General features: G+C 47.3%; 1 protein-coding gene across 1 annotated transcript in view; it reads left to right on the forward strand.

Moving 5' to 3' along the window:
- Positions 1 to 13,449: 13,449 nt before the first annotated feature.
- Positions 13,450 to 14,242, forward strand: part of cacna1ab (calcium channel, voltage-dependent, P/Q type, alpha 1A subunit, b) — an 89,073-nt gene continuing 88,280 nt past the window's right edge. Inside the window, 3 exon segments of the mRNA XM_068704366.1 lie at positions 13,450 to 14,051; positions 14,053 to 14,103; positions 14,105 to 14,231. Coding sequence (XP_068560467.1) covers positions 13,929 to 14,051; positions 14,053 to 14,103; positions 14,105 to 14,231 — 301 coding nt within the window. The 5' untranslated portion in view covers positions 13,450 to 13,928.

The raw sequence follows: 14,242 nt of genomic DNA on the forward strand, positions 1-14,242 counted from the left end.
ACCGGCGTTGACACAAATACACAAACATCGCCACCATCGCCGCATCCTCTGGTCATTGTGTTGTATTGGGATGGAAAGTAGGACATTGGAGCTTATTTAAAGCATCGTGTCACGACTCAAGTTTTCTGTTTGCTGTTTTGGTGTCCCTGGTTGTTCGTTTTGTTTTTATTTATTTTATTTATTTTTATATTTTTATATTTTTATATTTTTATATTTTTATATTTTTATATTTTTATATTTTTATTTAATTTTATTCTATTTTTAGATAAAAAAAATTGTTTTACCGTGTGCAGCACAATGCAACACAATACTATACAGTACAATGCAATATACAAGTACAATACGACAGTAGCAGATTTGTAAGAACAAGTATGTAGAGCAGTAGGAGTACTGTGAAACCTGACCGCTGCCTTTAACTCGTCTCTACGAGGACGGTGTAAAAGCATCAGCGTTCAGCGTCTCACTCAAGGACACTTGGACAGGAGGAGACAGCTGCCAACATTTTGATTTAAAGGACGAACCAATTTTAACAACTTAAATGTCTCAAAGTCAACCACGACGAAACCGTGGTGTTGTTTTTTATATATATATATATATATATATATATATATATATATATATATATATATATATATATATATATATATATATATATATATATATATATATATATATAGCTTTCACCAAGGTCCAAGGTAAACCGATCACACAAACATCCCACACACAGTCATGTAGTCATGTTATTCAGTCATGTAGTCATGTAGTCATGTTATTCAGTCATGTAGTCATGTTATTCAGTCATGTAGTCATGTTATTCAGTCATGTAGTCATGTGCAGGTTTCAGAGTAAAGACTGAAGCTCTTCTGCTTCACTCTCCTGGATAAATAGAAGTTTCTTTTTTTTTTTTTTTTTTTAGAAATCATTGATTCGTCCTTTATTTTAATGAGGAGAAATCTGCCGGGAACGCGTTTGTTCTCTCTGAGGAGTGAACTGTGCACAAGGCAGCAGTTTTAACAAACACCCCCCCCCTCCAAACCCCCCCCCCCGCATAGGGAAATACATGTACTTCATGCATTAATGCACACTGTCATATTGTATTAAAACACTTAACCCGTCCCTCACCATTCATCGCATTCCTCTTTGTGCCTCATGTGAAATGTGAAGTACGAGAACATGAAACAAACTTCCTCCACTCATAGACTCAAACCGTCCTTGAGAGGACGCGCTTTTTGCGTTTTCAGCGATTTTGCAGTGCAGGAGTTTGTTTGTTCAAAAATGAAAGTGCAACACATCGACGTTAGGAAACGATATTCTTTTTATTCTGCGTGAGACGAAAAGGGAAACTTCCCCGAAGTGTTTTGTGGACGTCTCCTCGGAGTCGGAGTGATTGTTGCAGAGGAGCTGGCCGTGTGTTTTTTTGTTGTGTCAGCCGGCCGCGGCAGTAGCCAAACACAGTCAGCCTATCAATTAGCTAATAGTCTTAGTCACAGCGATCTTCCTGTAATGACACAGCCCATTCTCTGTTGGATGGCGGTGGGTTTTGGGGGTGGGGGGGTAATCGGGCTGCATGGCGACGATGTCAGCGGTGGAGATTTGGAAGCCTTTTTTTTTTATATCTTTCAAAACAGTACGTATATGTTTGACTGAGACAAACAAAGACGAGTGTTTTCGTTGAGCCCTTCACATCGACAGATTTTTCTTTCACGTAGTCCGCCATGTTGCACCGCCATGTTTCTACAGTAGCCCAGAACGGACAAACCAAACACCGGATCTAGAGAGAGACTTCTGTGTGTTCGTGGTTCCCTGAAGGCCACCGTGGTTCTCCGTCACGTCTGTGGAACTGCGGTAGCGTGAGCCGCAGAGTTCAGAACTATACATGGTGCCGCCAGTCGCTGTCTGACTTCTTAAGTAGTGTTATCGTGGAGAGGATGGTCGCATGTCAGGGGCGGAGGGTGGGGTGGGGGTGTGTGGAGGGTTATTCGGCTGGTTACTATCCACCCCAAACCTCCCCCTAAGAGTGTTTACAGCGCTACGTCACACTAACTCTGCCTCCACCTCTCAGAGAGAAGAGGCATTACTGGCGTGGCCACGAGAGGTCACTTTTCATGAAGGTAGTTAATCCCTTCGAGGGATAAGATGAATCACATTGTGTCAGAAATTAGTTTTTTGCCCCCTTGGGCAGATTATGAGATAATGGGCCTCACAACCTCTCCTACATAGGGTCAAGACACACGTACTTAAGCCGTTTATCCTCTGTTTGTAGTTGTTTTTTGTCTCTTTGATGTTGTTTTTGTCTGTAGTTTTGCCTCTTTTGTTGTCGCTTTAACTCTCTTTGTTGTTTTGTGTCTTTGTGGTTATTATGTGTCTCTTTGTAGTCATGCTGTGTCTCTTTGTGGTTGTTGTTGTGTCTCTTTGTAGTCATGCTGAGTCTTTGTGGTTATGTGTCTCTTTGTAGTTGTTATGTGTCTCTTTGTAGTTGTTATGAGTCTCTTTGTGGTTGTTATGTGTCTCTTTGTAGTTGTTATGTGTCTCTTTGTAGTTGTTATGAGTCTCTTTGTGGTTGTTATGCGTCTCTTTGTGGTTGTTATGTGTCTCTTTGTAGTTGTAATGTGTCTCTTTGTAGTTGTTATGAGTCTCTTTGTGGTTGTTATGTGTCTCTTTGTGGTCCCTTTGAGTCTCTTTCCAGTTGTTTTTTGTCCCTTATATTCCTGTTGTGTCTCTTTGTGATTGTTTTGGTCTTTTTCTGTCTCTTTGTAGTCATGCTGAGTCTCTTTGTGGTTGTTATGTTTCTTTGTAGTCATGCTGAGTCTCTTTGTAGTTGTTATGAGTCTCTTTGTGGTTATGTGTCTCTTTGTAGTTGTTATGTGTCTCTTTGTAGTCCCTTTGAGTCTCTTTCCAGTTGTTTTTGTCCCTTATAGTCCTGTTGTGTCTCTTTGTGGTTGTTTTGGTCTTTTTGTGTCTCTTTGTCATCATTTTCTCTTTCTTTTTGGTCATTGTGAGTCCCTTCTCTTGTGTATAGATGAAGGCCACTGGGCCCCCCCTGACACTTTGGGCCCCTGGTCCTGTGTCCTGTGTCCTGTGGACCCCGTTCAGATGACTATAGAGTAAACTCGGGAAAATAAACAAGTTAACAAAGAAGTGCTCCTTCCTGATTGGTTCAAGGGTGACTGCATCATTTGTGGTAGATGACATTCTGTTTTTCTTAAGAGCTCTCTCTCTCTCTCCCTCTCTCCCTCTCTCTCTCTCTCTCTCTCTCTCTCTCTCTCTCTCTCTCTCTCTCTCTTTCTCTCTCTCCCTCTCCCCCTCCCTCTCTCCAGCTGTCACTCAGGGTCACTCTCTTTGTGATTGGCCGGCTGCCAGCCACTCCCATTTAGCGAGGGCACCGCCTCACCCTTCATGCCTCAGCTTTTTTCTCAATGAAACCGTTACACTGGGGACGTTTACAGCTCACACACACACACACACACACACACACACACACACACACACACACACACACACACACACAGACACACACTCACAGACACACACTCACAGACACACACTCACTCTCATTATACTTGAGATATATTGACTTAGTAAATGAGTTTAAACTTTAAATGGCTTTTAAGCACATTAAAGCTGGACTCAGCAAGATTTTTATGTAAAACTCCACCTGTCTTCTTTCTTTAAGTGAACTCTGGCTGCAGCACAACGTTTCCCACATTTAGATTGTAGAATAAGATTGATATGATTCCCTTTATACACTGTATATGAACTAAACTATATTTAGTTTCATTCCAACTCCAGAGAAAGTGAAGTAAAAGAGCAATGAGGACACAGCGACATGGACGGTTGGGTGAGCATGAGACTAAAAATAAAGGCAGCCTTTGGGAGAAGAGACATAAAACGGGAAGGAAACAGGAGGGAGAAATATGGGGGAAACAGAGGAGGGAGGATGTGAGACTACAGGAGGTGAAGTGTGAATCAGCAGAGCAAACGATACAGGAAGTGAAGAAGAAAGGTGGAAGGGGTGAGAGAGAGAGAGAGAGAGAGAGGGAAGAGGGGAGAGATGAGGAGGCAAGAGAATGAGAAAGCAAGAGGAAATGGAAGGAGGGAGGAGCCGAGAAGGAGAGTGAATGTGAGGGAGAGGAAGGGAAGAGAGCGGGGGAGTGATGGAGAAAGGAGGGAGGGAAGGAAGGAGGGAGGAAAAAAAGAAAGGGAAGAGGAGAGATGTGAGAATAGAAGGATGAAGGAGAGATGTAGATTTATTCAGCCACTTTATCACTGCCTGGTAAACCTCTGTGTGCTGGTCTACTTACAGTACACACACACACACACACACACACACACACACACACACACACACACACACTCTGTTTTAACTGTTCATTAGTGCTACGATGTTTTAGGAGTTCAATTCTAATTAGATGGAGTTCTCTAGCTTTAGACATTCCTAGACCTTAAATGATGAACAATGATGACCTCTCTCCTCCTCCTCCTCCTCCTCCTCCTCACCCCTCACTATCTCCCTCTGTCCCCGTTTTCCTCTTTTTCACCTTCCTCCACCTCCTTATCTCGGCCTTTCAATCGCTCGCTCGCTCCGCTCCTCGTCTCCTTTTTGTCATTCCGCTATCTCTCTTCTCTCACTTCCTATCTGACCTTATTTCCTGCCTCCTCTATACATCTCTCCACCTCCTCCTCCTCCTCCACCCGCCTCCTCTTTACCTTCCTCTCAGCTGCTTTTCATCACATTTTTAGCTCCTCGTCTTTTTGTCTCTGTCCTCTCTTGCCCCCCTTTTTTTTCCGCAGGAGGAGCGCTTTGAGCTTTGAGTCGTTTGATTTGGTTTCATGTGTTCAGAGTTCAGGTCACTCTGTCAGCTGATCTCATGTCAGAGTGACCTCCTCGTTAAATGATGGAAGAAGCCGACGATGAGAGACGGCTGGATTCAGGGGAGAGCATCTCAACTAAGATGTTCCTTTTCTCTCCTCCTCTCTCCTCTCCTCTCTGATCTCCTTTCCTATTCTCTTACCTCCTCTCCTTTCATCTCCTCTTCTTTCCTCTCCTCTCCTCACCTCTCCTTTCCTCTCCTCTTCTTTCCTCTCCTCACTTCTCCTTTCCTCTCCTCTTCTTTCCTCTCTCATCTCTCTTCATCGTTCCTCTCCTCTCCTCACCTCTCATTTCCTCTCCTCTCCTCTTCTTTCCTCTCCTCACCTCTCCTTTCCTCTCCTCTTCTTTCCTCTCCTCTCATCTCCTCTCCTCATCTCTCCTTTCCTCCTGTTTCATCATCTCTCCTCTCCGCTCCTCATCTCATCTCATATCTCCACTCTCTCCTCTCCTCTCCTCTCCTCCCCTCATCTCATCTCTCCTCTCCTCTCCTCATATCTCACCTCTCCTCCCCTCATCTCTCCTCTCGTCATCTCTCCTCTCCTCCCCTCTCCTCTCCTCCCGTTATTCCTCCTCTCCAGTGCACTCCTTTGAAGGAGAAAAGGATGCATTAAAGGACGAGTAGGAGGTCTCAGCGTCGTCCCCGCTGTGCTCTTTAATCAGAGTCTTGAGAGTCATGTTCTCTGCAGCCTCTTTAAAATGACGAATCATGACGTTTCCTCCTCTTACACATCATCTAATGGAACCGTAGTAACGCCAGTAATAGGAGGAATCTTAGGAAGGAGAAGAGGTTTATTACATTAATTGTATTTTACTGTAAAATGTCCTCACTGATGGATCTAAATAGCTTCTTTTGTGGATGTTTCTGGTTGTTTTCCTTGATTAGCTGAGTGTCCAGCTCTCCCGCAAAATTAATATTTCACATTTGACCAACTATTGCCGTTTTAAAGGCGCAGTGGAAAGGCTTAACCACACAAAGCGTGTGTATCCGTCCTCTGCGGGTTAATTCTGCTGTAAATTTAACATTTATCCGACTGGACGGCTCTCGCAGCCCCTCGGCGGGTATCAGACATCCGGAGACATATGGGCTCGACTCGCCTTTCCGCTGGCCGTCCCTCCGGCTCTGGCGGGTCGCCACACATTGTGCTGCGCCGACGAGAGCGTTCTGGGTTTATCGCTCCAAAGACGAGCGAATAGGTTTTTTAAACTCTATTTACTCGAGAATGTTTGATACTGCTCTGATCTTTATCTGTCTCTCCCCGAGCTGCCACTCCAAAGATTATATTTTGGTGTTGATTTCAGTAAAAACCAGAACAGAACAATGATTTGTACGTTTTATTTTGAAGGCACAATGAGTAGTAGTTTCCTCAATAAAACAATGTATAGACTCACACATCTCTCAATCATCACTGGTGAGAAGTAGAAGTGTGTATCTGCAGAGACGCCGTCTGCTTGTGTTTTATTATTTTTGCTGTTTTCGGGACTTTTCTGAGACCAGGTGCCAGATCTGAAGCACGCGTTCCAAGAGGAAGCTACGAAAAACGTCGGACACAGCGCCAAAAAAACCCCGCCACAAGCGCCGGTTGGTGTCTGGATGTCATGAGATCAGAAAGCAGCAGGAAGTAATAATACCCTTTGACCCCGTAGATCTCTGCTGCTGTTGACCCTTGTACTCATTTTGAAGTCAGCATTTTTTAAAATTGGTGCTTTGTCGGACGGTGGAACGTCGTCTGAAAGTATTGAACACTAGAAACTAGAGATGGAGACCATAAACTCATGTTTACAATGTTTACTGAGGGAATAAATCAAGAGAGAAGTAGAGTCATTTTAGACTAGACTTCTATACAACCAGAGGAGTCGCCCCCTGGTGGACACTAGAGAGAATGCAGTTTTAACACGTGAAGCATCGGCTTCACTCTGCAGAACCGGAGGTTGCCGTCTGGGCAGCATATATAAAAACAGAAGATGTGACCCGTGTGGATGTCTGTCTGTACTCGAGGTGATCTGCGGCGTCACAATGCAGTTCATTAAAGAAATAGAAAGAGTTTCATTTTCTTTTCACAGTTTCTCCGTCTCTGATCTCCGTCTTCCTTCTCTTTTCTGCCGCTCTCTCTTTCTTTCTGTCCGTCCTATAGTGCTGATGCTTTGAATGGAATGCTTACTCCACACACCAGAGCCCGGGCCCATTAGCTGAGACCAGCACACTCCTCCTCCTCTTCCTCCCTCCTGCGTTCCTCCTCTCCACTCCCATTAACCAGCCAATCAATTAATACAGGTTGAGTCGGCGTGAGAACAAGCCAAAAAAAGAGCAATCCTCCTGATTAGCTTGGACGCTACATCAGCTCACTATATCTCTCTGCCTGTCTTCATAACACACACACACACACACACACACACACACACACACACACACACACACACACACTTACTGTAGACAGAAGCTTGTGAGTTCAAAGAAGCATCACATGACCAATCGTTACATAAACGCTCCTCATTCTCGGTTCGGGCCTTCGGTTGCCGTTGCTAGCAAGTAGTAGCAGCGTTTGTGTGAAAGTAGTAACGGCAGCAGTAGCCGACAGAGTGGTCACATTAGGTGTATCGGAGTGTGTAACAGTTGGGTTCACTGGGTTTTATTCCAGAAATGTTCCTTCATTTGTCAAAGCGTCCTGTATCCAGGGCAGGCTTTTGCTGATCATGCAGGCTGTTTTTTTTTAGGCTGCCTCATGTTGCTAAAATTATGCATTCACACCTGGAAGCTTCCAAATTCAAACCGCAGTATTCTCCTCCTGAGATCTCCGCTGGTGTCGTCACAGTTTAAGGGCCAAGAAGTAAAACCCGTTAGAATCTCTGCAGCAGGATGGTCGGTGCGGCGGCCATTTTTATGTGTACCGTTGCGACCGTACGCATAACCGCACGAAAGAATTAGATCGCGGGTACAAGCGGCCGAAATGGGTTTCCTCAGGAGGGTGGCGGGCGTCTCCCTTAGAGATAGGGTGAGAAGGTCGGTGGTCATCCGTGAGGGACTCTGAGTAGAGCCGCTGCTCCTTTGCGTGGAAAGGAGCCGGTCGAGGTGGTTTCGGGCATCTGGTGAGGATGCCACCCGGGCGCCTCCCTAGGGAGGTGTTCCGGGCACGACCGAACGGGAGGAGACACCGAGGGAGGCCCGGGACCAGGTGGAGGGACTATATCTCCACACTGGTCCTGGGAGCGCCTCGGGATCCCCCAGTCAGAGCTGGCCGATGTGGCACCGGGAAAGGGAAGTTTGGGGTCCCCTGCTGGAGCTGTTGCCCCCGAGACCCGATCCCAGATAAGAGGTTGAAGATGAGATGAGATGCGACCGCTGTAGCGGGCTAACGTCTGTAAAAACTAAACTGACTTACTGACAAAAGGTGAAGTGAACCAGATGAAGTGAAGGATGCTCGAGTTGGTAGCTACTACACTTAATACTGTGTGTGCAATAAAATATTTGCTAGTAAAAAAAACAATACTTTATCAATTCATCTGTGAACATGTAAATGAAAGTGAAACCTAATTCAATCCGTTGTGTTTACAAGCACACCAGGCAGGTAGAGGACCAGCATGCATCTGGGTGTGCTTATGTTCTGTTTTTTTTACAGAGAGACGGCGATGGCCACGACTTCTTCGCTCTTTTTTTTGCCTGTATTTGGATAAATAAATCCAAAGAAAACACAGAACCTTTGCATGACCCCCCCCCCCCCCCCCCCCAAACTGTGATGACCCTGATGACATCATCGTGACATAATCAGGGGTTGTTTTCTCCCAGAGTTTAACTGATCTTTGCAGTTTCCCTTTACAGCATGGTGGACTTTTTCTGCACTCTTTTAAAAGCTCCATCAGCAATATTTTTATACGAGCAAATGAAAGAAATACTTTGATGATATGAAAGTATAGTAGTAATCTAGATCCCACTGAGAATCAGCAGCCCAGTCTGCAGTATTGATACCTTGGCTCGTGTGTTTGTACTGTTATTTTGTGTGTACTTCACTCATCGTACCGCGAGTCGCAGCCATTAGAGAGTGAAAACTAAAACTGCCGTCTGACAAACTGCAGCTGCAGCAGTCAATGAAGAGACGGAGGCTGTTGGCGCTCGCAGCCTGGCACTCAGCTTCACTTAGAAAAGATGGAGGAGGTCTTTTCTGTGCACCTGAAGACATCTCTCCATCGGTTAGAAGGAGATCCCAGACTGAACTTCTTCTTCTTCTTCTTCTTCAAGTTCAGTTCAATACAATGAGAATCCTGTTTATTTGCCACTTTAAGTTTCTTATCGTCTATAAAACACTTATTTTCTGAAGTACTTTGCGTGGAGAAGTTGCCACCGTTTCTACTCAAAAGTAAATCACATTTTTGGAATGAAACTGTCGACGTTGCCGGACTGAAGTGAATCAACGACGTCTGCTCTCTGCTCTCCTCTTTCTTTGAACGGGAATTGGCGCTAATCCTGCTGTGTTGTCTCTCTCGTGCTCCTCCTCTCAGACAGCTCTGTGGCTTTGGCCTGCTGAGTGAGATCAGAGAGCGGGGGGGGGGGGAGTAAAGGGTGAGAGGGAGGGTGGGTGGTGGGGGGGGAGGTGTCAGGGCTTCCTGCGGGGGTTGCCTGTGTGAACGCTCCCTGAATGACAATGCTGCGCATCAGGGCCTCAGCACGACTCCCTCAGCTGCTGCTGCAGCAGCAGCAGCAGCAACACACACACACACACACACACACACACACACACACACACACACACACACACACACACACACACACACACACACACACAACACACCTACACACACACACACACACACACACACACACATTCGCAGGGAAAGAGACGGGGAAAGGCTGCATGGGCATGCAGCAGCGATAAAAACTGGTCGTCTCTGGCGCCCGACAACCGCGTGGTGTCCCGCAAAATCTCTCTCTCTCTCTCTCTCTCTCTCCTCTCTCTCTCTCTCTCGCTCTCTCTTGCTCTCTCTCTTTCTCTCTCTCTCTTTCTCTCCTCTCTCTCTCTTTCTTTCTTTCTTTCTTTCTTTCTTTCTTTCTCTCTCTTTCTCTTTCTCTCTCTCTCTTTCTTTCTTTCTTTCTTTCTCTCGCTCTCTCTCTCTCTTTCTTTCTTTCTTTCTTTCTTTCTTTCTCTCGCTCTCTCTCTCTCTTTCTTCTTTCTTTCTTTCTTTCTTTCTTTCTTTCTTTCTTTCTCTCCCCCCCCCCCCCCCCCCCCCTGTTGGAGGGAGCGGGCTTGTACGTGCCTGTCGGTGGCCACTAGTCTACGGGAATCAGATGACGGTGCACACGCGTTGTGACGTTGAAAGGGCATCTTGTAAATAATAGCTGTGGGACCTCAGGGTGACGGAGGAGCTTCATAACAGATGAATTACTCATAACTTAAATGCAACTCATCTCCCATCTTCAGAATATGTATCACAAATGGTCCAAGTAATGGATTTGACAGTGTTGAACCACTTTATTCATGGCCAAGATCTATTTTGTGACATTGTTTCCAGTACTGATAACACCATGAATTGTGAAATAAAGTTTCTAGGAAAACGCTTTTTTTTGGGGATATCATAAAACACCATTCAAATAAGTTTTGACCCATTGCTTGATGGCTACTTTCCTTCATGAACGGTTGTGACAAAGACACAGGAATGTTCTGTCCAATGCCACACAAAGGACAGCGTTCTTCAAGTTATCTGTAGGTTGAGCCTCCCGTTTCTTTGTGCTCATTTTGGAGTTTTCATTTAGTTTTTAGCGTGACCATAACGTCTCTGATTGTCTCGTGAAGTTTTTGCGAGACTCCGTTTGACTTCCACATAGTCTGCCACAGTTTGCCCGTCGGATCCATCCCAACAGCCACCATATGGCCCACTTTGAGTACTTCACCAACTGATTTTAGAACAGACTCAGATCTCAGAATGATGGGTAGGTTACCTGCCAAAGTAGCCGTTGAGGAGACAAACAGCGAGCGGAACTCGCAAAACGCTTCTCAGCATTTAAACAGATGGAGGTACAGTAACTAAACCCACCCTCCATCCATCCATCCCTCCATCCAAAGGCGTGCAGGTGGTGTTCGGAGCTTTGTGCTCTTGTTTCAGCACCAAGAGGCCCTGGAAACACGCCAGTAGCCGTTTCAGCACCAAGGACAGCGACGATGTTCTGAAGCCACCAGAGTCGGTGCTTTTCGGTGTCTTTTTAACTTTATTGTTGTTCCTGTTTCCATTATGTAAAATATCTCATAGGGTCTGTTTGAAAGGGGTTCTCTGGCCAATGTGTTTTTATTGATTTAACCCCCCCCCCCACCCCCCCCCCCCCCCCCCCTCCATCTCTCCTCCACCACCTTCATTTCCCCGTTCTGTTCTGGAGAGGCGACAGCTCGGTCGGTTTAGCCCAGGCAAACAGCTTGCTCAACCCGCATCAAAGACGACTCAGATGCCGGAGCCAGACTGACAGACGGCATGGAGGAGAGAAAAAAAGAAAAAAGAGAGAGGGAGGAATGGAGGGAGATGAAAAACAAAAAAAAAATCTCTTTCAAATCGTCCTCAAAATAACAGTAAAATCAAACAAAACAACCCACTCACAAACTCGCTCAACTCTCCTCCTGGAGATGACATGTTGGTCCAACTTACTTTATTGTTTCTTCATACATTGGGGGCAAAACAAACAAACCAGCATTTGCTCATAAAACCTTTTTGGAAGTCCAAAAATAATCTCAAAATCACAGTTTTTCTTTGGAATCCCATCCTTGGCTTGGTACAATATTACATAACGTCTATACTGTCAGATAGGAGATGGAATAGAAGGGGAGAGGGAACTTATAGATACAAAACAAATACTGTATACAGTCAGGCTCTCATTGTGCTGTGAGGAACCTCTCCATGACACCTTCACCCCCTCATCGCAAAGCCCTCTGCTTCACATGTTTGTTTATTCTTATTCTAACAATCATAAGAGTGCATGATTATGGATCTGGCAAAGGAGACCCGCCGTAACCCAACTAACGCCCATGCATCTCCGTCGTGCGCTATATGGGGAGTGGGTTGGAGTGTGTGTGTGGGGGGGGGGGGGGTGGGGGGATTGTGCGCCGTGCGTCGTGCGCTGCAAGGCTTGGGCCACAGAATCTGCGCGCGGCGCTCGGTTCCCGTCAGACCGATCAGATGCTCAGTGCGCGGCTCAACCCCGACGGCTGACTGAACGCGGTGAGAGCCGGAGGAAGCTCTCCGCTTGTCGGGTTTCTTCGCTTCCGAGGCTGGTCTCCACGGGAATATACACACACAGCCTCCTCCGGACCGACAGTCCCCCTGGGGGGTCGTGGGAGGAAAGAAGAAGAGAAAAAGAACACACAGAGGGAGGAAGAGGGAGAGAGAGAGAGAGGGGGAGAGAGAGAGAGAGGGAGAGGGAGAGAGACGAGACGCTGGACTTGCTGTAGCTCTGCGGGGCTGGCCCGCCTCTCTCTGGTATCGGGGAGCCTCGGGGGGCGATGCTGCTGGGCTGCCATGGTGCACGGTTTCTGCCCGGTGGCGGAGAAGACGCGAGCCGCTGCTACAAACACACCGCCGTCGTGTTTTCGGAACAAGAAGTGATGATGGTGATGGTGCTGCTGCTGCCTGCCTCAGCGGTCTGTTTCTGCTCCTCTCCGGATCCTACACGTCCGGGATTCTGGTTCTCCCCAACCTTGGATTATAGATGATCGTTGTGGACATTCATCTTTTCTTTTAATTTCATTTCAACTCATTTTTTTTTTGTTTTGTTTTTTTTGGTTCAATCCCTCGCGGGGAAGTGGGGCAAGATATAAATTGGTAGATTGAGCACCGGTGTATTTTCGTCTCCAAGTGCGCGCAATCACGCCCAAAATCAGTGACCGACGCCTTGGTGAGGAGGAGGAGGAGGAGGAGGGGGGGGGGGAAGAGGAGGAGGGGGAGGAGGAGGAGGAGGAGGAGAGGAGGAGGGGGGGATGCCGCACCGTCCATCACCAAATATCAACAAATGTCACCAGGCTCGGATTTTGGGGAAGCCCCCCTCGGTTGGCGTTTGCGTGTAACCCGAGGCGGCGTGGCAGTGAGCGGCGGCGGGGGGGGGGGGGGGGGGGGGGGTGGTGGGTGGGGTGGATTGGGGGTGGGTGGGGGGGGGGATTTGCCGTGCCACAACACACACTAAACATTGCGGGATATATGGCACAAGAATAAATGAAATTATTAAAGATTTTACTCTTATCTATTTCTATTTTTATCTCGCAGGAGAGAGAAAAAAGGGGACCTGGGGAGGAGGAGGAGGAGGAGGACGAAGAAAAAAAAAAAAAAAAAGACAACTGCAGATCCTGTCAAGATGCACTGTTGAGAGGGGGAAAAGACGCAGTCTGCAGCCAGGGGTACAGCCCGCTTAGCGGAGATGATTTGCAATATCTATTGAAACGCTCGCGCGTCCTCGTCGCGCGTATCAAACGTGATCGATTAAGGTTTGATTATTGAAATGTAAATAACCGGCTCATTCTTGGAGAGGTTTTTTTTTTCCAACCCCCCCCCCCCCCCCCCCCCCCCCCCCCCCAAAAAAAAAAATAACAACAAAGACAGAAATCAGAACAGATGCCTTTCTTTTTCCCGGAGGGGAGGACACGCGGAGAGAGAACATTTTCTGGACAGTAAAACCAAATTCGTTTTTTTTTCTCACTGTCAGAGAACTCATCCGCCAGAAATTACATAAACACATCGCTCTGTTTCACATTCACATTCCAAACACACGGTCAGAGACACCGTGCGCTTTTCCCTCCCTCCCTCCCTCCTCTCCCCTCCCCTCCCACCCCCTCCTCTCTCCTCCTCACCCCCTCCCTTTTCCACGCACACAAATGGAGGTATCTTCTCGGCGCTGAAGATCTGGGAAGGAGACGCACAGATAGATTAGCAGGAGACGGAGAAGGGGAGCCAGAGAGAGAGAGAGAGACGCCGAACCTGACTCCTCTTCTGCATGTGTGTCTTGGAGCCGAGGCTGATGGGGTGGTGGCATGTGGAGGTGTCACTCTGAGGTCCCCCCCCGGCTCCTTCCTAACCTCTGGCGTTTGGTGTCTGCAGAATGGCGCGTTTTGGAGACGAGCTACCCAACAGGTATGGTGGAGGAGGAGGAGGAGGTGGTGGTGGCGGTGGTGGCGGGGGTGCCGGCGGACAAGGGGGGCCCGGCCGCGGCGGCAGCAGGCAAGGGGGGGCCCCCCGGAGGGCAGCGAGTGTACAAGCAGTCGATGGCCCAGAGAGACCCGGACCATGGCCCTGTCCAACCCCATACCCGTCCGGCAGAGCTGCCTAACGGTCAACCGCTCCCTCTTCCTCTTCAGCGAAGACAACCTGGTGAGGAAGTACGCCAAAAAGATCACCGAATGGCCATATCCTTTT

Source organism: Cebidichthys violaceus, unplaced genomic scaffold, assembly GCF_023349555.1.
Source record: "Cebidichthys violaceus isolate CVI_PGR_0920_01 unplaced genomic scaffold, fCebVio1.0.p SCAF_90, whole genome shotgun sequence".
NCBI classification, from domain to species: domain Eukaryota; kingdom Metazoa; phylum Chordata; class Actinopteri; order Perciformes; family Stichaeidae; genus Cebidichthys; species Cebidichthys violaceus.